General features: G+C 45.5%; 1 protein-coding gene across 4 annotated transcripts; it reads right to left on the reverse strand.

Moving 5' to 3' along the window:
* Positions 1-1,250: 1,250 nt before the first annotated feature.
* MYL4 (myosin light chain 4) lies at positions 1,251-24,259 on the reverse strand. 4 transcript variants are annotated; one of them, XM_036883260.2, is made up of 8 exons: positions 24,123-24,259; positions 10,826-10,970; positions 7,963-7,990; positions 4,663-4,812; positions 3,045-3,218; positions 2,499-2,576; positions 1,892-1,936; positions 1,251-1,389 (listed from the first exon to the last, which is right to left on the reverse strand). In XM_036883260.2, the coding sequence occupies exons 2-7, from the start codon at positions 10,934-10,936 to the stop codon at positions 1,908-1,910; spliced, it is 570 nt and encodes a 189-aa protein (XP_036739155.2). In that variant the 5' UTR covers positions 10,937-10,970; positions 24,123-24,259; the 3' UTR covers positions 1,251-1,389; positions 1,892-1,907. The 4 variants fall into 4 exon arrangements, with proteins under 4 accessions (XP_036739155.2, XP_057357566.1, XP_057357565.1 ...); XM_057501583.1 differs by lacking the exon at positions 24,123-24,259 and adding an exon at positions 11,278-11,365; XM_057501582.1 differs by lacking the exon at positions 24,123-24,259 and adding an exon at positions 11,238-11,350.
* Between the last annotated feature and the right edge of the window lie 89 nt (positions 24,260-24,348).

Below are 24,348 nucleotides of genomic sequence, written 5' to 3' on the forward strand. Positions count from 1 at the left end.
TTTGGATTCATGAAATCTCAGCCTTGGCTGCATTTATAGATGTTCCACAGAGGTCTATGGACAAATGCCCTGACCGGGCAGCAGGAAGACTCTGAGGAGTATCTGATCCACCTCGGGGGTTTCTCAGGGGTATAGGGAGTCCCATTACAGGAGTGAGGAGGCCCCTGAGCTCCAATATAAATGAGTCTGCTCATGGGTGTGTGTCTCCAACTTTATCACATCATCTTTCTCCTTCCCAATAGCTGGTTTTCTTGTCTCTCTCCTTTCCACACTGCTTCTCCTGACTCCCCTGGGCTCCAGCCTGAGGGTGTGTTTCCTCTGACCCTGACACTTTCCTGTTTCCTCTGACCCTGACAGTTTCCAGAACGCTGAGTTGGAGTCCTGGGTGTGGAGCCCATGGTGTGAGCAGGGAGCCAGTGAGATGTCCAGAACAAGCAGGGCTGAATCAGGTACCACAGGCTTTGCGCACAGGGGAAGAGGCACCTAAAGGGCCCAAACAAGAACCATAACCAAAATGTGATACATATGTTCAGAGGAAAACTATTCACCTTGAGAAGGAATGCCATTCTGACACATGCTACAACCTGGATAAACCTTGAAGACATTATGCTAAGTGAAATAAGCCAGCCACAAAAAGATAAATACTGCATGATTCTACTCTGAAGAAGTTCCTAGAGTAGACAAATTCATAGAGACAGAAAGTAGAATGGTAGTTGCCAGGGGCTCGGGGGTGAAAGTAGAATGGTAGTTGCCAGGGGCTCGGGGGAGGAGAAATGGGGAGCTATTGTTTAGTGGGAACAGGGTTTCAGTTATAAGATGGAAAAGTGCTGGAGATTGGTGGCACTGCAATATGGATATACTTAATACTACAGAACTGTACACATAAAAATGGTTAAGATAGGATATTCTATATTATGTGGATTATACCACAGTTTTCTTTTAAAAAGAAAAAGCAGAGCAAAGATGGGTTGAGGAGCCCTGGTATCCCTCTTCCTGCTTGCTGCCTGGAGGTAAGACAAGGTGCAGAGTGAGCGTAGGAGGGACCTCGTCCTGACTACCATCCCTCAAACCCAGACCCTTCCAGAGCTCTCTGCTCAAGCCTGACCTTGGTGCTTCCAGCTCCCAGGTCCTATCCATTCCTCTGAGAAATATACCTGAGGCCTCAGGTGACATTATCTCACACACATACCCGCAAAAACCCAACTCAGTTAATTAATTAGTCTTAAAAACAACACAGAGACTGGTCTGAGTCAGGGCACTCGTCCCAGCCTTGCTGGAGTTGTTTATTTACAGAGGGCGTCCATCCTGGAGGTCCTTGGGGCTGTGGTTAATTGAGGACTCCAGCTCCAGCCCAGTCACCCTGGAGGGCTAAGGCCAAGCGCTGGGCACCTGAAAGAAAGTACTAGATGGAAAGCACATCTCACCCTCCATACCCCAACCCCTTACCACCAGCCCCCACCCCTATCAGGATGGCACCCAGCCCAGTGGGTGCAGGGAAGGGAAGAGGAGCAGAGTCAAGAGCACAGGCCAGGGACATGCTCTTAAAACTGGGACCTGGCCTTCTCACACACAGGAGATCACACACAGGGCCCCAGGCCAGATGGAAAGAGGAGTGGTCTTGCCTTGAGAAACCCTGGGAGAGAAGGAGGTGACCAAGGAGGGTCCAGATAGGGTGCAAAGAGCAGGGAGGGTGGGAGGCAGGGCAGGACGGGAATGAGGGAGCTGAACACCGACAGGGAGGGGAAATGATGGGCAGGGCCAGGCTGCCCTCACATCAGGACCCCCCTGGTTTCTAATTAGGGGTCAGTGGGGTCAGACTGGGGCAGAGGAGCTCTAGGGAAGGTGGTGGTTCAGGAGCTGCTGTGGGACCCCAGAAGAGACCAGCACTTACCCTGGAGGGGTCTGCTTCACCCAGACATGATGTGCTTGACAAAAGCTGGGAAAGAAGGCGAAGTCAGCACTGCCCTTGGCACTCTCAGCTCTTTCGTGCCCTCTCATCCCCTAAACCTCTGCCCCCTTCCCTATTACTGGCTGACCTCAAACCTTCCAGGACTGTGATTCTTTCTGTTATTTGGAGGTTGACAGTGAGAAGGTGGAAGAAAGGAAAAAACCTGACCCCTGCTCTGTGTCACTCTCTGCACTGATATGAGATAGGAATGAAATGAGCTACATTATCTTTGCTAACCCCTGCAAACCTTAAGAAAAATGCCAGCATCACCCCACTGCTCAGATGAGAAAACTGAAGCTGAGAGAAGCTCAGTGACTTGACCAAGGTCACACAGCTTGTGTATCACAGAGCTTTCTCTAAAATCCATGCTCAGTTACCCTGAGAGGTTCATTCCCAGATGGAAAACAGCAATATCCATGGGCTCATCAAAGCCTACCTGGTGCATGTCCTCTAGCTCCTGGGTCCCTGCTCTTCTGCAGAGCCACCCTACCAAAACGGTGCCCACCCACCCATCCCTGGGTGCCCAGGGAAGCAAGGCATGGCCTGAGACCTTCATAATTGATGCAGCCATTGGCATCCTCTTGCCCAGCTAACAGCTGCTCCACTTCAGCCTCTGTCATCTTCTCTCCTGGCGGGAGGCAGTGGGCACTTAGTTACAGATGGCAAAGGAGAGACAGGTGAAACCCGAGAACTCCCCCCAAGTGCTGAAGGAAGACTCCCCACGTCTGGGAAGTGGTCATAGCAGGTCTCCCCTAAAGGCTTTGGAGGGTGGAGCCAAGGGTCCTAAAGCCCCTCCTTGTCCCACTACCCTACAGCCACCACCCAGTGACCGAGGCAAACACAAGGTCAGGAGCCCTGAGCCCATCTCTCAGGCCTCAGCCCCGCTCTGCCAACCTGCTCTCCTCTCTTCCCAAGGCCTGCTGAGTGAATGAAGTTGGGGAAGGTGTTCCTACAAAGCCCAGGGAGACAGGGCCTGGATCAAGATGTGATCAAGGATGCAGGGACCCCCCCACAAGTCCCCTGAACAAATGCCACCTGGGCACCTCCACCCCTCCATTCCTCCCTCTTGGGCTTTGCCTTTGCCCAGCTGGCATACCCAGGGTGGCAAGCACATGGCGAAGCTCAGCACCCATAACTGTGCCGTTGCTCTCCTTGTCGAAAACCCGGAGCCCCTCCACAAAGTCCTCATAGGTGCCCTGCTCCTTGTTGCGTGAGATGTGCTGCAGGATGGGCAGGAACGTCTCAAAGTCCAGCATCTTGGTGTTCATTTCTTTAGGCCGACACGGGCAAGGAAAGAGAATGCAAGTGAGCAGAAGCCTGAGGGGAGCAGAGGGTCGGGGGGCTCTCACCCCAGCTAGACCAGGTTAGGACCTGTCCCTGGCAGCAGCCACCCTCTGGGTAGGGCACCCTCCAGTGATCCTAGAGGGCACAGAGCCACAGCAGCAGCCTGGAGACTGGCTCTGGGGCACTCTTCTCGGTGAAAGGACCAGGGCAGAGGAGAGACGGCACTGTGACTCCATCCAGACCCCTGCTCCAGGTGGCCAGCTGGCAGGGAAGCTGGGGACAGAGACAGCAGGGGTGGAGGGGCCTGACGGGCTGCACAGCCCGGGTCTCACATGCACAATTTAGACTTTGGACATGTGACCGACACACAGCCACAGAGGTAAAGTGATAGGATTGCAAGAAGAAAATTTTGCATAACTCTGCATTTGGGTCCCATCACTAGACTACCTTGCTTGGAGCAACTCTGAATGAATAATTTTTATAAATTTGCAATTCTCTTGTGACTAGCACTTCTCTCACACTGTAGTGTGTTAAAGATTTAATTTAATAGACGCAAACCATTTTTAAATAGCACAAATGTTGGCATTTCTTTCTTTTATAACAACCCAGGAATCCCCCAAAATGGAAGTGCCAGACACCTTTTGGCTTATACGAAGCCCTGTGACTGGTCCTCCTGGTCTTCTGGCCCCTCCTGCCCACATCCTTCACCCCACACGTCTCTTCACCAGCAAGGGGAAGGAGTCAGGGGAAGGAAGGGGGTGAGAAACCAGTAAGGAGCCCAGCCTCTAGTGCCGCACCTCTCAGAACATGTGTGTTCGAGCGCTGTTAACTTTACTGTCACATTTGACAATGACCTCCGCAAATAGGACACACTCCCTTGCACCACTTTCTAAACTCATTCACTAAAACCTATTGAATGCAAATGAGTGACAGAGGCACATTATTATACAGCTAATCTTGAATCTGCTCTAATTTATACTAAACAAATAATTTGTAATCTTCAGTGCTCTAACCATTATTAGAAACAAATGATTTGTGATATAACTCACAGTGGTCCCAGGACATCTCAGCGTGGTGACACCTCCCTAAGAGCTATGAGTTGGGGGTGTGCGGGTGGGTGGATAGTTATCAGATGCCCACAGAACCTCCCTGCCCCGGTGTCTCTGGCACCCTTGGGTGCCAGAGGAAGACGCTGAAGCAACAGAATGTTGGTCCTGCTCTCCAGGGGCTCCTAACCACCTGTGGTAAACAAGAACAAGCTGAGGGCCCATTTATCGGGGGTCAATTAAGGGTTTCCAGATAAATTCTAGCAATGGAAAGAGGGTAACCTGGGGAGGGGAGGCTGGTCCTGAGAGGCTAAGGCGGCAGTAGGAAAGCCCCAGAGGTGGCAGGGTAGACACCAGAGCTCAAGCCACCAGGCCCCCACTGACCTTCAGGCTTGGGCTTGCCCAGGACGCGCAGCACCTCGGCGTTGGTGGGGTTCTGGCCCAGGGCCCGCAGAACATCCCCACACTGCCCATAGGTAATCTTCATCTCTCCAGTCGGGGTCCGGTCGAACAAGGAAAAGGCCTCTTTGAACTCTGCAGCGAGAAGACCTGGCTGTAGCCCCCTGGGCCAAGTGAAGGCCCTGGCTGGGGGCTGATCATCTCCACCACCCAGCCTGAAGACCATGTCAATGTGGCCCATGAAATATTTCAGTACTTCCCTTCAGCCGTCATCCCAGCCCCTCCCTGGAGCCTGGCCCCACCCCATCCTCTAATAGCCGGAGAGGCATCTTGGAGCCTCCGGGCTTTGCTCTGGTGCTGGGCCGGGGTCTCTTCTAGCAGTCACTCGTCTTATAATTTGAATGTCTCCCCTGCCTCCACCCCTTCCACGCACATGTCGTTCCCTGGTGTAGGAGACGTGCCTGACCCCTGAAAATGGCAGGAAAGTGAGAATAACACTGGCTTAGGCAGCAGGATTCCTGGTTCTCATCTTGGCTCCGTGCCTGGCTGGGTCTCAGTTTCCTTGGGTACACATGGGGAGTAAGGCTCCACCCCCACTCTCACCAGTTACCCTGAGTGTCAAAGGAGGTGGCAGGATGTGGAGGCACTCTGCAAAGTGACAGGACCCGTTGGAAAGTCAGCTAATATCAGTACTGCCTGTTCCAGGCTGAAAGGGGGCTCCCAGCCAGAGAAGGTGACGTGGGGAAAGAACAGACCACCCGCACACGGCCTTGGCAAACTGTTAACCTCTGTGGGCCCTCCTATTCTTAGCTCTAAGTGGGGACACAGTGTCCACCTGAGTGGGTTGCTGGGCGGATTACACAGCATGCCAAGTATGGTGTCTAGCATGTGATTAGGGAATCAAAAACTGGTGGTTATTATTACAGCTCCTAGTTCTGGAGCCAACTCATAACTATAGGGATCAAACTCCCTGAAGGCATCAGGGCAGGTGTCCAAGGGGCAAGACCGAATTAAGGCACTCCTAGTCTGCAAAGAACCTCAACTCAATTCCTCATTAATTTTGATTCAACCAATTCATTACTGGGGATAATTTGGATTAGGAATGGCACTGAAGATACCTTATGCCATTGGCAAAGAAATGGGTTACTAAGCAGATTAACAATATAAACCAAAGAAGAATGTGTGAAGGACTTCAGAGGAAAGCTGCTTTAATCCTCTCCAAATACTTTAGAAACACTTATTTCCTTAGAGGCTCCATATGGATTATTCATAAATCACTTCATATGTCAAAGCAGGCTCCCCAAGTCATTTACTTGCAATTCTTTATTAGACTTCGTATGAATTTAAAAGATATAAAACCTCACGTCTTTCACGTTAGTGAATAATGGTGTTCACATTCCATTTCCATTGCTTACTAGCTATAACCTTGGGCAAGTAAATATTTAACCTCCACAAGCCTCTTCTCTTCTATAAATGGCACCTACCTCCGAGGATCCTTAAATTGCATTCAAATTAAATAATATGTGAGAAATCTTAACACAATGTCCTGCACAAGCTAAATGCTCAAACAATGCTAACTTGCTGAGCTTAATCCCAATTTTACCACCTAACTGTGTGATCTTGGCAAGTCACTTAACCTCAGTGAACCTTTGTTTCCTCCTCTGTCAAAAGGAAGTAACACCTACTTCACTGCTTCTAGAAGGTTTTCATTTTTTTTTTTAACTTTTAAAGCAATTAGCATGGCTTCTGATAGAAATTCAGTGCTCAATGAATATGTTAGTTGAATCTGAACTCAGACTTTTTGATCTCCTAGTTCATTCAGAAGAGTGAGATCAGATTTAATAAAAGGAGTCTCCTCATAAAGGAAGACTATAATGACACTTAATAGGGGTGAGGCATGAGGGAGAATAGTAGGAATAATCACCTATGATTTGAGCACTTACCATGGGCCAGGCTGCGAGCTAATTTTGCATGGATTACCTCATTAATCATTATAAAAACCTTATGCTATAGGTGTTATTATCCTCATTTATAGGCTGATGCAGATGGGACTTCTGGCAACTGTTAAGGAAGCCAAGGAAACAGCCGGGAGGAAGCCGGAGGAGGAAGAGGTCTACTGTACCTACTAATGCTGCAAGCCTGGCACACACATAAACTTTATGAAGGCTGTTAGGAAAAAGTAAAGCCATTGTGATCTTGAGGTATAGGAGTGTGATGTTCATGGACCCAGAAGAAACCTTTTCTCAATAGTCTGTTATAGTCAGCTGTTTACTAGAGCAGTGAGCAATGGTGGTAATCCCTTTCTAGAAGCATATGGAAATCTGGAGCAGTACCAGAGAAGGCAATCAACAGTTAGAAGCTAGTTCCTCTGAGAAAAAAAAAAAAGCATAAAAAAAATTGGGGCCATATCACCTGGAGAATATAGAGCTGAAAAGGATTTTGACAACTACCTTCAAATGGATAGAGGGTATCTAGAGGGTGCTCTGGAGGCATTTGGTGGGAGAAACACAGGCAGGGGTAAGTTGCTGTAACAGTGAGACCCAGCTGTAAAGCAGGGATCACATGATGAAATATTTTATTCTTAAACATCAGACTCATACAGAGGAGGGCCTAATGGGCAACAATCAGGTTGGACAGTGGGAAAGCCTGAGAATGGTCTTGAAGCTGCACCTAATAACACTTTACATAAAATTGAGGAAATGAATTGTCTTTATCAGAGAATGAGAAGGGTGTTGATGTAGATCACAGGTGGAACAGGCACCCTCAAGTCACCACAGGCCCAGCCACCATCGGTGTGTGAGCATCTTGTCAGACTACAGGAGGAGGGGAGAGGAAGCTAGCAACTTAAGGAGGACTTCCCAGTAACAGAAATGGAAATGAGAGATTCTAAGTACCTTGAATAATAAGTTTTTTGGATAGAGAGAAAAAAAGAAATTTTTGCTGTGCACCTATTATGCTCCAGGCAGTCTGGCAGGATAATTGAGAATTCAGGTCTGGAATCAGATTACCCAAGCTGCACCACCAGCTGCAGGTGTGACACTGGGCAAGTCACCCAACTCCTCTGTGCCTCAGTGTTATCACCTGTAAAATGGTGTTGTGAGAATTAGGTGAGTTAATCCGTGCAAAGTACTTTAGTAACATGTTGCAGTTGAAAGGGAGAACTAGAAAACCTTTGGCAAATACAGCTTTGCGAGGATGAGGGTGTGGTGATTACTGTCACAGTGCTGACTACAACTCCTCCTCCTCCAGGAAAGGGTGACAATGGGGCTGGTTGTTCCTACTCACCTTCGATCTGGTCAGGAGTGAAGTCTATCTGTGGGGAGAGAAACAGGAGGAGGGCTGAGACTGCGAAAGGCTTCCACACAGAAGCAGTGGCTTCCACCGCAGTCAGTCACCTGCAGCAGGCCAACGATGAGGAGGGCAGGAGGCTCAGGGTAAAATGTGAGTCTCTCGAAGAACGGCCCACAGCTGACAGGCTATCAAACAGAGCAGCCTCCATAGCTCCCTCAACACCACTTGTGAAGTGACTGCTCCAAGCGAAAGAGAGAGAAAGAGCATTATTCTAGATAACTCTAGAACCCACACGAACTCCCTATAATTCCTTTGGGTCAAAAGTCACTGCCTCATCCCAACTGGCTATCAGCTGCCCTCACTTCCATTGCTTCAGGCTCTCCCTACCCCATGAGCCTCCCTTCTTTGTTTGGGTGCCCACCACTCCTCACCCAAGGCCGCCCTTTTCTACCTGATGCTGACTTTCCAACCATCTCCTTCAATGTTTTTCTTCAATCCACCTCCCTCACCCGCCAGCACATGTCCCTCTCAGGGACAGCACGAGTACTCGGCGGGGGCGGGGGGTCCTTGGTGTTTTGTGACTGTAAGGCAGGGTTCCCGTGGGGGCAGGGACTTTAGTTATTGTTCACCGAAATGCCTGGCACAGAGCAGGCACTCAAATGCATCTGTTGAGTGAAAGAATAAATTTTGGGTCCTCCCTTCCCAGTGCATAATAATTGGACACTGAGTAGAGAAGAAGCAGGTGGGAGGCTCTGCAAATGAGTGACAGTGAACAAGTGTGAGTCATCACTTGTCATATAGGACCTGTATGTCTCTTCATTGTCCTCATCTACCACCTCTCCCTGCCATCCCCTCTCCACTGGTGCTGGTAACCAATCCTGGAGCAGCTTCTTCATGCACCACCATTCCTAGTCCTAATTCTGTCCTTGGGCTGTGTCCACCCCAGGCTGGCCTCCATTAATGTGGACCCTGGAGGTGGCTGGGATAAGCTAGGAAGGGGGAGAGGGGTTAACCTGGATTGGGAAGGAAACTAGCTGTGCCCCGGGGAATGGACTTTGCCAAAGGTGGGGTTGGTCAGGAAGTGAAAGGAACCCTCTAAATAGGAAGAAACATGCTTTACATGAATTCTCTGAGGAAAGGTGCAGTTTGCCTTACTTTGCACTGCTTTAAGCCCCAGAAGTAAATGTGTAGATGTGTAAGAGAAATTAGCATGAAAACATAAAATCAGAATGTATGGTCATAAGCACACACATTGGGCTTACATTTACTTTTGCTCTATCTTTGAGCAAAGAATCTTCTAAGCAGAGGAACTGGGTAAGTGTGGTGATAGGGAAAATGGCTCTCGTGGCAGACATCTGAATTTTTTTTTCACTTTAAAGCAATATCAACAACTCCCAGTATTAGAAGGTTCAGACATGTAAAAGAGATTGCAGCCAGGGGAGAGGAATGCAGAGGTGGGTGGCCAGAGGGGTGATAGGCCAAAGGGAAGGCACTCATCTGCTACCAGCAGGCAGCAGCTGCCCAGGCCAGGGGCCAGGCTGTCCCACGGGAGTAATGCATTATCAGGAAAAAACAGAAATAAAGGTGTCCTGACTGCAGAGATGGTCAGCTTTTCTTGCCACGCTCTGCCCACACAGAGAGTGATGATGACCAAGAAAACCTTCAGGTACTATCAAGGTCTTACACTCTGCCTCAGTTTCCCCAGACTGTACCACATCGAAGCTCAGGGATGAGGCAACTGCCTGCATCTGTTGGCCAAGCAATTCTGCTTACTCTCGCCCATTATAGATCAACTCCAGTGTCCTTGGCACAACTGCAGGGGTACAAACCCTGGGGCTGTGGGTGCTGGTAGGAATCCTGAGAGGGCCATGGAGGGTTTTAGTTTCCCTGCCTTTTCATCTCGGGCCCTGGTCCTGAGGCCTTATTTTGATCTAATTCCGCACCACCCCCAGCCCTGCCCTAATGTAAATATCTCCAGGGGCCCACCACCCCTAATCTGTTATTACAGCTCTTCATACCAGTAGCCACTTGTCCTCTTACCGTCTGGTGCCAAGGCTTAGAACTGCTCCACAGCCCAGGGGCCTCGGAGCCCTCCTTCCTCGGCCCACCCCACCCTGCTCCATTCCTTCAGCAGCTGGGCCAGATAGCTGGTAGGCCGCAAATGACAGGGTCAGCATACAGTACCCACACCAGCTCCAGGGAAAGGAACCTTCCAGTGAGGGGAGCAGGGTGTGGCAGAGAGGGAATAAGGCTGGGGAGGCAGAGGAGGCCAGGCCTAGCTCTCTCACCAGGTTAGGGAGAAGAGGGAAGCAGCCTCCTCTCACTCTATCTAGAGCCTCCCTGCCCCCTTACCACCCACCCACTGCAAGGGTCTTTGCAAGTGAAGCCTTTCCCAGACCCGCAGCGCCCAGGGAGCACACTCCCTCACCGTTCACATCGCTTGCTCCAAGTCACATTGGTACTTACCACCATGTGTCTTTTCTCCACAACAATGCCATAGCACCCCAGGGGAAAGGGTCAGGCTCTTCTGCTCTGTTATGGTTGTCCCCACAACACCTTAAAAAAGGTTGGGTGCTTGGGTGGTCGCACCTCCCTGCTATTCCCAGCTCTGCTGGGCAAATTTGGGGTAACAGAGCAGGGCTTTCTCAGACAGAGCAGAAACCCATTCTTGAGGGAAAGGCCTGCAACCTGGAATATTCTTCACAGGCCCCAACACCTGCTCCACCATTCCATGCACTGTGATCCGGGGCATGGACACCACGGCCCTCACCTTCTCTCTAAGCTCCCGGGAAAAGAGGTTTTCTGAAAGTCATCCCCCCATATCCCCATCCCATCCCAGCAGCTCAGGCTCACTCACCTTTATACTCTTGGGGTCAAAGGCAGGTTCCTTAGGGGGCTCAGGAGCTGGGGCAGGGCCTGGGGCTGGCTTGGCCACTTCCTTTTTAGGCTCAGGCTTCTTGGGAGGCATGTTTTCTTACTGGGACCCTCAGTGGAGATGGGACCTAGGAAGGAATCCAGAGATGTAGTGCCTGGCGAGACAGAGGCAGGGCCACTGCCCTCCCCTTTTATCCTGGGCAGGAGCCCCCACAGAGGGGCTGGGTGAGAGCAACAGCAACTGCTGCTGGCTATAAAAGGAAGAAACACCAGCAGGGCAGAGCTGACAACTGTGCATTGTCACCAGGTTTGGGGGGACCAGCCCCCTCCCCCTGCCCCTCCCTCCACGCCTCCCCCTTCAGAGCCTCCACCTCTGGGTCAGGCGGACCCCTTACTGCCAATTGGTGGAAACCCAGAGGGGTCAGGAAAACAGACCGTCTCAAAAATGCCAGTCCAGCCAGAGAGATGAGCTGACTTGAGCAGTTGATAACCCTCACACAAAGCCCAGGGGAGGGTAAGGCTTTTTTTAGCCCCTCCTGAGCAGAGACAGCCCACTGCACATTCCTTTTAAGCCAAGATCCTTTAAGCTGAGAGCCACTCTGGGGCCTCAGCTCTGCCCTGTGGCTCAGCTCTCCAGCCTGGGGCCCTGAAACAACAGCTGGTCCAGCCAACCCACTCTGTCCCACAGGGTCAAACTCTCTGTCTCCCAGAGCAGGCATCCCAGGAACTCCACAGCCGTCAAATCAATTGGTCTCCCAACCGCACCCACCTCAATCATTCATTCAACAAGTACTGAGTATTTTAACTTGCACCTGGAGGGGTGGCCAAGGGGAGGCAGAAAGGTGTGGCTGAAAGTCAATGAGGTAGGAGGTCCAGAACTTGGGTCTCGTTTTTATTATAATTCTTACTTCCCTGTGCCCCCCCAAGACTCTGTGTGTGTGTGTAGTGATTACTATGTATCAGGCACTGCTAACTGACGTTCATGTAAAATCTCATTATGGGAAAACAAATGCTGGCGAGGATTCGGAGAAAGGGGAACCCTCCTACACTGTTGGTGGAAATGTAAATTAGTTCAACCATTGTGGAAAGCAATATGGAGGTTCCTCAAAAAACTAAAAATAGAAATACCATTTGACCCAGGAATTCCACTCTTAGGAATTTACCCAAAGAAAACAAGATCACAGATTCAGAAAGACATATGCACCCCTATGTTTATCACAGCACTATTTACAATAGCCAAGATATGGAAGCAACCTAAGTGTCCATCAGTAGATGAATGGATAAAGAAGATGTGGTACATATACACAATGGAGTATTATTCAGCCATAAGAAGTAAACAAATCCTACCATTTGCAACAACATGGATGGAGCTAGAGGGTATTACGTTCAGTGAAATAAGCCAGGCAGAGAAAAACAAGTACCAAATGATTTCACTCATTTGTGAAAGCAAAACGGAAGGAAGAAAACAGCAGCAGACTCACAGACTCCAAGAAGGGACTAGCAGATACCAAAGGGGAGAAGTGGGGATAGTGGATGAGGAGGGAGAGAGAAGGGGATTGAGAGGCATTATGATAGGCATGCATGGTGTGGTGGGAGTCATGGGGAAGACAGTGTAGCACAGAGAAGACAAGTAGTGACTCTGTAGCATCTTCCTACCCTGATGGACAGTGACTGCAGTGGGGAAGGGGAGGGACTCGATAGTATGGGTGAATGTAGTAACCAAAATGTTGCTCATGTGAAACCTTTATAGGATTGTATATCAATGATACCTTAATAAAAAAAATCTCATTATGTCTTCATCACAATCCTCTAAGGTAGATGTTATTACGCCCATTTTACATATGAGGAGATAGAGACTAAAAGTGATTGAATAACAAGGTCACTCAGTTAATTGCTATGAGCTGGATGAGAACCTGGATGTGCCTGATTCTAAAATTTATTAATAATTAATTATAATTATTAATAATTATATTAATTATAATACAATATTATAATAATATTAAAATAATAATAACTAATGAGAAATTCTTAAATAATTGGTATTGTAATCACATTTGGGGGTAAATTTATGTCTGTGTGTTCATCAGAAAAGTCAGGGTGAATACACTAAACTGTTACCAGGAGATGTCCTTGGGGACCCCGGGGCTGAGGACAGGAGGATGACAGCAATTTGCAGTTTTTTTACTTCTTTCACTTCCTGTGTGAATGGAAATTTTCATAACGAGCATGTACTGTTTTTTATAAAAAACACTGAAAGTCAATAAAATGTTCAGAAAACAAAAAAGCTTATCTACCGCACAGAATTGCTTTGAGTTGCATCTTAAGGCTGTACTGTTCAGAGGATAAAGAGAAATAAAGCTGAGACAAGGAGAAAAGTGTGCTTTTCTAGGCCCAGTTTCCTCACCTATAAAACAAGATTACTAGACTACTAAATAGCTACATTATTAATGCTTGGTCCCTGTTAGGTCCTAAGCTTACCGTTCCAGGTGCCCTGGAGCCCACATCTGCCCATGCATGGCTCAGATATTTCAGAGCTGAAAGAGCCTGCAGAGAGCATCTCATCCCATCTGATTTTATAGGAGAAGGGTCTAAGGCCCAGGGAGACTTCTGAGCTGCCTGAAGACATCGAGCTATTTACAGGCGGAGCTGAGCCGGTTAATTCTGGCTCCCTGTGCTGGGGCTCTTACCCACCCTGCCCCTCCTGTAGCCTATACATGCTCTCATCATTTTTGAGCAGAGAAGCCTTCAAAAGAACTGAGACAGGAAAGGGTCCAGGGCTTGCTTAAGGGGATACTAGAGCAAGACCAGGACCCAAAACCTGGGCCAGTCCTGATACCGGGCTGGGCCAGCCCCTCCCTCGCTCCCTCGTTTCACTGGCCTCTCCCTGTTCTGCCTCACTTTCACTCTTCCTTCTGACTCCTTGGCACCTGCTCTCGTGTGCCTCTGCTTGCATCCTTCTGTTTTCCCTGTCTGTTCCTTTCCCAACTGCCTCATTCCCCAGGGGGGTTGGGAGCTCAGGTTGTTGGTGATGAGGAAGGAGGAAAGAGGAATCCCAGCTTCTCTTCATCTCTACTTCAACCTGCAACCCCTTCCTGGATTCGGTGTCCTACAGAGATATACAAAATGGGGTTTCTGTAGGTCAGAAGTTGCAAGACTCAGACTTTGGTCCTTTCTTTGCCAGCCACCTCCCCTCTTAGGGCCTCAGCTTGCTTATTTCTAAAATGAGTGATAATCAAGGGCTTTCAAACTTCAAAAGACACCTAAGTCTCCCTTAACTTGCTTCCAGCTGTAAGGGTGCAGCAACGCGAGGTCTTGGAGCTCCCCGACCCCTACCACTTCAGTCAGCATCACTCTTGTGTGTTTTATATATTGGGGGCCACATGATAGTTTTCTACGAAATGGTTCCATGGTTTAAGAGTTTAAAGATAATCACTGAATGAGATGCTCTTATGTGTCCCCTTTTAGTTAAAAAACAAGTTATTTTAATGATTCTAGAAAGCACGATGATCCTCAAAAGACAGAGAGCTGGATGGTTATCCTTTCCAGTTCTTTCTCTCCTTTTTCTTTTTTTCTTGTGCTATTTTTAATTCCTTTAAATTAAGAGAAGTAAAATATCCAGTCTGCTTGGGAACAGAGCTATGAGGTTAGAAAGCTGAATGGGACCTGAGGGGCATCTGAACACATAGAGAGGGGGTGGGCTGTAGAGGCAGACAAGCATGGTCTCATTTCCTAATCTTGGGCCCAGGACCCTCAGGACATTCAACAGTAAACATTTCTTTCTCTAGTCATTGTGAAATTTGTATGAAATATTTTAAGTAAGGCACCACAAACCATTTCTTGCATATGGGAAGCATTCATAGCCGTTCATTTCACTTTGTTTTCCCAGGCAGATGAAGCTAGAGGTGTGCTCAGGTTTCTCAGATTTCCTGGAAGGAACTCTAAAAGGGGGGCCCCTAGGAGGGAGGGACAAGTAAGGTGGCAGTGGTTAACAAGATTGTAAGGTGTCCTGTTTAAGAGTGAGGAAGAGGTGGAAAGGAATGGAGGAGGGGTAAGGGTGGCAACTGGGTACCCACAGTGTGAAATATTTGCAGCTCAGAAAGCATTTGACAGGTCCCTGGGGCCAGAAAGCCTGTCAGCAACACTCAGATGAGGAGCCCGCTTGCCTGAGACCTTAGGCCACAGGTGATCCAGTGGAGGAGGAGATGCTCCTCAAATCAGTTTCTGATTCTCTAATCAACCCTGGCTAAAAATTGTGTCTGGCACTTCAGAGGTGACTAGAAGAGAGCTGTGGTTTCCCAGAAAGAGCTGTGCATCAAGAATCAAGATACCTGATACTAGCCTTGCTATTACTACAATTCACGATGCCCACAGTTCATGAAGGCCCAGTGCCTGGAGTCAGGGCTGTCCCTTTCTCACGGTCCTCATTCTGCTTCATGGTCACTGACTTTCACCTTCAAATCTTCTCCATCTAGAGTATCCTTCACAGGGCCTCTGACATGTCTTAGCCTCCAATACATGTTGGCCAATCAGAGCAAAGAAAAGGAAGAAAGAAGGAAAGAGGAGCAGAAGCGAAGAGACACGTGGAGTAGCAGGTACCGGCAGCCTCTGCAAGGCATCTAGTGCTCCCAGAGCCAGAGCTGCTCCAGCCCATTCAGAGGCTCCCTCTGGAAGGACAGTCAGGCTCAGTAGATGGAAAACACAGGCCAGAATTTCACACCAACCAGTTTACACTATGACGTCAAATTTGCATACAAGGGCACGGAAGAGGATTGACATTGGCCCTCATTTGGGCTGAGCTTACATACACACACTCCTCCTCCTCTCACCTCTATCCACACAGAGCCTGTGTCCTGCCCGGAGAGAGATTCATCAGAGTCTCCTGCCTGGATTAAATGCTGCTGACAGCAGGCCTGGCTGTTAATGTCTTGTCCTTGTTACCCTCCCTCCTCTCTTTTGGCCAGTGTCTCAAGCTAGACATCATGAGGCAATGTCCTGACCAACACTACATCCATCTGTCCCCACAGAGGGCACTGGGTAAACTGGGCTCTGCTGTGAGGCAGAGATTTAGAGGCCCACTCAGGAGCCAGACTGCCTGGGTTAGCGTCCTGATTCAGTTAGTTCATTAGGTAAGCCAGTTAACTCTTTATCTCAGTTTTCCCATCTGAAAAATGGAGCTGCTAGCATAACCTCATAGGGTAGTTGTGAGGATTAAATGAGTTAATATGGGCGGCATGCTTAGAACAGTGTCTAGCACAGAGCAACTGCTAAAAATCCTTAAGCTTGGGTCCTAGTGTGACTACTGCTCCCTCTCCCAAGATAAACCGCAGAAGAATCATATAGAGAAAATACCAAGAAATGAAGAAAACTGTGAGACTCCCCTTGGGGGAAGGGGAGCCTATTTTGAGCTGGTGTACATATGGGAGAGTGGTGGCTTTGGCTTGGAGCAGGAGGTGGTGAGGCATGGCTGTGGAATGATAAAAAAAAAGGAGCTCTGGGGTTCTGATTTCTCTTTTCCCTCCACACTGTCTTAGAACAAATAGTAATGTACCATTGCCTATGTGACTCAAACCTATGATCCAGGTGCTGGAAAGGGTAACATCAGGGTACTGAAAATGCACTGTACTTGTGAGGAGCAGATAAAAACCAGGTTCGGGCAACAGAACTTTGGACAGTTGTTCCCCTTCCTTATCCTCTGAACTCTTAGGACAGGAGAATTGCAAATGAATCCTCACCCTTTGCCTACCTACCTACCTACCAAAGGCTGCTTCTCCCTGGCTAGGGGATGGGAGAGTAGACAAAGGGTGAAGCCTGACATGAGGAGTTATTTTTTTGTGAATTGGGCCTGACTAACTTGGGGGTTTTGGTGCCTGGGGTTCTCAGACTTAGGGCTCATTCACACACACACCCTCATCTTCTGAGTTCAATGGCACTGTTGTGCACTGTTGGACAGAACAACCTATATGCCTGTGGGCAAAAAAATAAGACAGGTGAGGAGCACTAATTTAAAAGGATACAACACATTTGATTACAGACTGTGCCTTAAATAGAAATATGACAATAAACAGACTGAGATTTTAAAAGGTGCTCAATAAATATGCTAAAAGAGATAAAGGAATATATTACCAATATGTCACCAGAACAAGGAAATGTAAAGAACCAAACAGAAATATCATAAATGAAAAGTGTAATAGTTAAAATAAGAAAAAAAAAACTTAAATAAAACAAGCATCATTTTAGGTATAAAAATTTAATAACTAAAATGCAGCACAATCAGTTTTAAAAGTAGCAGGATGGACTCATCTGGAAAGCATGTTAGGGAATTGAAAGACAAAAGAGAGAATAGCTCATAGAAGAAAAAAAAGAAAGGCCAAGAAATAGAAAAGCTAAGAAATATGGAGAAGAGAAGTAGAAGTGCATGCGGTTTAGAAGGACAATCAAGGTAAGTATCCTCTTACCTTGAAATCTCACATGAGTTCGTAAGGGACATGAATAAGGAAGGTTGTTCACTGCAGCATAATCTGTAGTGGCAGGAGTTGGAAGCTATCTGGGTCTCTATCACTAGGAGATGCCTGGGTAAAATTTGAATGTGGACCCTGAGAGTGTGTAGCAGTTAGAAGTAAAGGATTATTAGATATACACACAGAAGAAACATGGTAATAAGAAACTGAATGAGATATAAACCATAGTAATATTTCTATAAATTAAAAATATATGCATATTATCTCACTACATATTACTGAGATAAGATTGAAGCTTCTTAATTGCAACTTAGCTAGAAAGGTACAAATTTACACTAAAATTGAAACCTCTCGGAATGCAAATCAGTACACATTTTTCTTAACAAAAATATACAGAAGACTTTAATTGTATGCAACAGCTTAATGTAAACTGGCTGCAAAAATGACAGGAGAAATTTAAAATAATTTTGTTGATATTAACAAATCTAGAGTTGCTTTCCAATTTATGCACTATCTCCTTGAATTTCATTTTAGTAATACTGAATTGACACAAGAGTTAGTGACTTTACTTAGACGTAGTTTTGAAACTGGTAGGTTTTTGCTTCAAAGTCGAATCAGTTCTAAAACAGATAAAGCAATTTTGCCAATTTGGATGAAAATATTAAAGGAAAATGATATTTTTCAGTACTTGATTCAGTTTTGAAAAATTTTAAAGTATGCTTGGAACAACTCAGGTATGTGAATCTACTTTTTTGACTCAGTAATTTTTATACTGATTACATGTTGAAACAGTAACTTTTGGTTATACTGGGTGGAATAAAATATATTATGAAAAAATTTAAAATACATGCATACTAGAAGCACTGCCCATTATTCAAGAACACATAAAAATATATATACATTGAAAATATTTGAGGGTTGCCTATGGTGAGTGTAGTTTGGATGAGATGAGCCCTAATGTCTCATCATTTAGCTCATCACTAGATGGAGTGCTAGGGAGGAAGTCAGAATTCAAGAAGTAAAAGAAAAAGTCGGTGGAAAGGGAAGCCAAGAAAAGAGATGAGCTAAAAGGGAATAAATAAATAAATAAACAAGAGAGGCCTTGCATGGACCATCGATGAAAGAAGTTTGTAAGTCAAGGAGAATAATTAACCCTATCCTCTGCATCTACGATTCCGTGCCATCAAGGAAGGAGGAAAAAAGCAATGAAAAACTTGAAGTTCCAGTGACCCAGAGCACCAAAGGTATAGGGGGAAAAGGAGTGGAAAGGTCTAAATTCAGAATTTCAAGGACCATGGTAGCACTGGCTCTCAGAGTACTTTAAATCATCCATTTAACTGCATTTCCTCGGCTGCTTTAGCTCAGGTGGAGAATGCTAATATGTTTGGCCTATCTCTCAACAGTCTAAAGGGTTGTGCTGCGATCAAGGTAGTGCCACCTAGTGTCATATCTGCAAACTGAACCCGTAGGAGGAGGACACTGGCAGGGGCCCAGTCACAGGGGGGTTAGAGTTGGCCTAAGGATCCAAAGCAGAGGGCAGGACAACTGGTGTTGGCAAAGCAATTTATAGTTGAAAAGCAAAAGAGAGCAAGTCAGAATCCTCACGAGCCATCCCAACTGTGTTTTCCCAGACATGCTGACAGCTGCAAGGGACTTTAGAGGCTCTGAGAGAATGTGACTTGCCCAAGGTCACACTCATGGCAGACCTGAGAGACTAGAATCCAGGAACTACTCCAAGGCAACAGTGGATGGAGTTGATAGGGGTCCCCTCAGAGAGAAGTGTGGCCCCCAAAGGGGCAAGGAAGCAAGAAGGCATCAGTGAAAGAGCTAGCCTTGCCACCCACAGGAAAAAGAGACTCAAACCCTTAGCCAGCACTTTGTCCACAGCATTTGGGGACATGCTTTTAATGCTAAAGATAGTTCTCTTTTCTTGGCTTCCCTTTCCACCAACTTTTTCTTTTACTTCTTGAATTCTGACTTCCTCCCTAGCACTCCACCAGTGACTTCTCTGTGGCTAGATCGAGTGGTCTTGTTTCTAGGTCTTCCCTGCTGTATTTACAACACCAAAGTTCTGTACTGACCTTTCTCTCCTTTCTCTTGATTACTCTCATTCATTCACTCAACTAACACTGATTTAGCATGTACAGTATGCAGGTACTTTTACTAAGATAAGTAAAAGGCCATCCCAGCCCCAATGATGGTATGGAGGATACAGACAGAAGTAGTTTTAATATTATAATGAACACTCTCTCAGAGGTTTTACAAGGTATTACAAAACCAAAACAGAATGCATTTAGTTCTTCCTGCAAAACCTGTCTGCAGCCCCAACTTCTTTTCTAAATTGTTCAAGCTTCTCATTTTTCAATTGATATTTCGAGATTTCTCACCTGAGTGAGAAATAAGTAACTCAGTATATTTTAAACTTGGCTCATCATCTATCTCCCAAATCCTATATTTGTGACAAATAACTACAAAACAAATAACTACAAAAAAGTCTATTCCAATTATATGCACTCAAGACTGGAATATATTCAAGTTCGTGTTTAATCCACTGCTGTGCAATTTATTTAGAGAAAAATGAAAGTTTGTCTAGAACCTAGAAAAAGGAGAAACAAAGACTCTATTATTTGGTAAAGGTCCTCTCCAGATAATAGAGATATTTTTTTCTAGCGGTCAGGCATATATGTCCCTTCTGAAGAAAAGGAGATAATAGCCAGAAAGATCATTCAATTCATTCGTTTGGTTCTGTCTGTATTCACCAAGCAGCCTTCTGGTTAGAATCTGAATGCCCTAAGGAGAAGGAATTGGATAAGAATATTTCTCATTAGAATTGAATAATTTGGAACTATTTTCATTTTCCATTTTTTTCAGATTCAACCATCTAGGATCCTAGAAAAATGGAAATTTAGAGCTGCCTAGACTCCTTAGCAGCCTCTTTGCTGCATTCCCAGCTACTCTCTCTCCAATTCACATAATCCTCAGCTGTTAGCAGGATCTTTCTCAAATTCCACTCTCATGAGGTCACTCCCCACCAGCTCCATCACCACCAGCAGCTCCCTAGATCTATTTTATCACCTAAAATCATCAGATTGGAACCCAAAGCTTATCAGCTCTCCCCAACACCACCATTTCAACAAAGTTTATACAGTCTCCAATCCAGGCAAGCTATTTTCCTTACAGTTTATCTTTTTCTCTGTGCTTTTGAAGTCTTCCCCACCCTCCTAGCCATAGGCCATGTAGCACATCTCAGAGCTCAACTTCAACCAAGATTTATTTTCTGATTAGCCTCAAAACTTCAGACATTGCCTTGACTTTAAATCCCTTAAGGACTTATATGCAAGAACAGAATGTTCTCTGGGTCCAGAAAGGGGGAATTCAAAAAAGCACCAAGTTATGACCAGTAAGAGGTAAATTTAAGTGTTCACATCATTTAATCACAGATTATATTTATAATATTTTAATATCTATTTGTATATGTCAGGACACTATGCTGGGTGATGGGGATAACAAGGTAAGCCAAAATTCCTGTCTTAATGGAACTTATATTAAACAAATATAATTAAAATTACCATACATATTATGAAGGAAAAGAACAAAGATGTTGTGGCAGAGAATCCTGGGATAGAGCTAATAATTTATATTATGTAGGATGGGGAATATTCTGAGGATGTGATGTCACAGCTGAGGCCTGAAGGATGAGTTGAATTTAACAAGTTAAAGAGTTAAGGGAAAAATTGACCTTTTCCAAGAACAACATAGAGAAATATAAGAATTGGCTTTCCCTTAGGGAGATTATATATAAATAATCAATTGTATTAGTCTGCTCAGGATGCTATAATAAAATACCACATACTGAGTGGCTTAAACACAGAAATTTATTTTCCCACAGTTCTGGAGGCTGGAAGTCCATGGTCAAGGTGCTAGTAAATTTGGTTTACAGTGAGAGTTCTCTTCCTGGCTTGTAGATGGCTACCTTTGTACTATGTCTCATGACATTTCCTTGGTGTATGTGTGCAAGGGAGGATGGTAGAGAAAAAGAGAGTGAGCTCTTTGGTGTCTATTCTTATAAAACCCCTAATCCTTTTGGATCAGGGGCCTACCCTTATGCCTCATTAACCTTAATTATTTCCTTAGAGGCTCCCTATCCAAATCCAGCCACACTGAGGGGTTAGGGCTTCAACATATGAATTCAAAATTCAAAATATGGGTTTTGAGGGGAACACAAATATTAAGTATATAATATCAATCAATAAACAAAAAATAATTATAGGAACAGAATGAGTTTATTCTATTCATTCATTAAGCAAAATAGAATGAATACCCATTATGTGCCAGATACTGTACTAGGTCTGCAAAATACAACCTGGAACAGGCATCCAGGTCTTCTATCTTCATGGAGCTTATAGGAAATGAACAATTAAACAAGTAATTACAGTTAAGGATGATGAGAATAAGGACAAGTATGGTAGCACTAGAGCAATAGCAGGAATAGTCAACCTATCTCTGTATTCTAGTAAGTCAGAAAAAGTCTTGAAGTGTATTTGGAGTATGAGCAGTGATAGCCACATGAAGAGTGGAATTGAGAGCATTCTGTACAGAGAGAGTAGTACATGCAAAGCTTCCGAATCAAGAAAGGGGGCCAGGAAGTTCCATGCAGCTGGAGTAGGGGAGGAAAAAACTTTCCTCTGCCTTATTTGCCTCAGTATCTGGGGCCCTGCAAATTAAACTGACAAAAAACAGATGAACGGAATTTGAAAAACAAGACTTTATTTACACGTGCAATACACATACACACAGGAGAATTCAATGATAAGTATCTCAAAGAGGTGGTTGGAGCTTACAAACCATCTTAGCAAAGGAAAGGGTAATAAATTTGTGGACAAGTGACAAAACATAGGAAAAAGCATTTGGGTTTCTAGGGGTGGTAAATTGTAGAAAGGTAAATGTACGGAGAAACTAATGGAAGATAAATGTTATTGTCATAAGGTTAGTTTGTGTAGACCCAACTCAGTGCCAGCTTTGTCTCTAGTGATCATGGTTGTTTTCCTCCTCCTGGTACGAGAGGGGAGAGGAAACACCTTCACAAAAGAAAAATTATGTCCTGCTCTTAGGCAGATAAGGGGAACGTAAAGAGCTCTTTCTGTGTTTGCTGCTTAACTGCTTTCAGCTCAAAATAACCATGCCAAAGTGACATATTCAGAAATCCCCTTGGGTGAAATTAAGAGTATAAGAGGGAAATAGGTGAGATAAGGCTGAATAAGGAGGCAGAGACTAGACCTTGGAGGGCCTTGTGAGACAAATTAAAGGGTTTGAACTATATCCTGAGAGCAATGGGAAACCACAATCAGATTTGTTTTGGGGGTAGGTAAGACTAGAGCACGAAGAAACATGAAGTTATATTTAGGAAGTAAAATTAGTAGAGTTTTGACTGCATGTTAGAGTTAAAAATAAGAGTGGTTTCAGGTTTGGACAATGGAGAAGATGGCAAGGCCTTAAATTGGGATACAAAATATTTCAAGTACAAGGAATGAGGAGTTCCATTGTGAGTGAATGTGAGACATCCAGATAGAGACATCCAGTTGACAGCTAGGCATTTGGGTCTGGAGGTCTATGAAGCAGTCTGGCTGGAGATACAGACTTTGGAACAATTTGAGATGTAACACTGAGGGCACAAGAATAGATGAATTTGCCCAGGAAGACTGCGTAGGGTGAAAAGAAGACCCCTGAAGCACTCTAATGTTAGAGAGGGCTCTGGATACTGATAAAGAACAAAGCGGTAGGAGGAAAGCCAAGAGACTGTATGATCAGAGATGCTGAAGGAAGGGGATGATTTGACCAAGAGGGAGGAGCAAACGTGGTGGGAAAAGGCCTCAAGGTCAGGTGATATCAGAAGGTTAAGAGGCAGTATGCAACAAGGACTAACGAAGGGTACAGAGGAGGGCTGAAGGATTCAGAAGAGTAAGTGTACTCTGGGCTATATTTCAGTGGGACCCACATTTTTCCAATGACCCCACATCTAGCTTCTTGAACAGTTCCCTAAATGCTGACCTTCAAATCTGATTGTAGAAACAGACCAAGAAGCATGCCAAGGAAAAGAGATAATTTACTGTATTTGGAATAATGCTTATTGTAACCAAACTCTACTTGCCTATGTGGATAATGGATGACAGCAGGATGCCAAAGTGCTTGCTGCATGGTGAGTTTAAGTAGGTCAGTCAGGAACAGAGAAGTAAAAATGCTCTAAAAGATCCCATCAAAGCACAACTTCAAACAATGTGGCCTTGCTGCAGATGAGTAGAAAACCACAACAGTTGTATTACCCCAGTGAACAACAGTCAGAAAAGAGATGCTATTTTCTGAGAAAAGGCATTAAGCAAATTCTAAACTTAAGAGCCAGAATGCAAAGCATCACAGATTTTTAAAATGCTGACTCTAGATACACATTTTCAAACAACAACAAAAAATCATCTTCATGTATCTTGTGTTGTGAAACTTCCTACATTTAAGTTTACAAGAATCTATTGTGCAAATACAAGACCTGGGTTGGCAGCACGTTGTGTGGAAAAAAAAAATTGTGAGTGTAAAATGACCACATGCTTAGCATGAGCAAATAGTGTCATGTAACTTAAAAATTGCAAATACAACTTTAGTTTACTTTAATAGAAGTTATCTAGACAATAAAAGCAATATTATTCTTTTTTTCTGAATTTATTAGAATAAATCTGGAGTGTTGTGTTAAGAGTATTTTGATACTTTTAAGAGTAATATATCTTACCCATCCCTTTTGTTCTATTCCCACTAGCAGATTCTCTCAGATCATACCTGGTAGATTGTTTCCAAAGATGGTCCAGCAATCAATCCCTTCTGTTGCATGTGCCTTTTGCAGTGTCACTTTGCTACTCCTCCCATCCAGAGGCGAAGCCCATTTTCTCCTCCAGTTGAATCCAGGCTGGCTCTGTATCTTATTTTAACCAACAAGAGGTAATGGGGTTTGACTTACAAATCTAGGCCTTAAGGGGCCTCACAGTGTCTATTTTCACCTTTGTTG

This window comes from Manis pentadactyla, chromosome 4 (genome assembly GCF_030020395.1).
Source record: "Manis pentadactyla isolate mManPen7 chromosome 4, mManPen7.hap1, whole genome shotgun sequence".
Lineage (NCBI taxonomy): Eukaryota > Metazoa > Chordata > Mammalia > Pholidota > Manidae > Manis > Manis pentadactyla.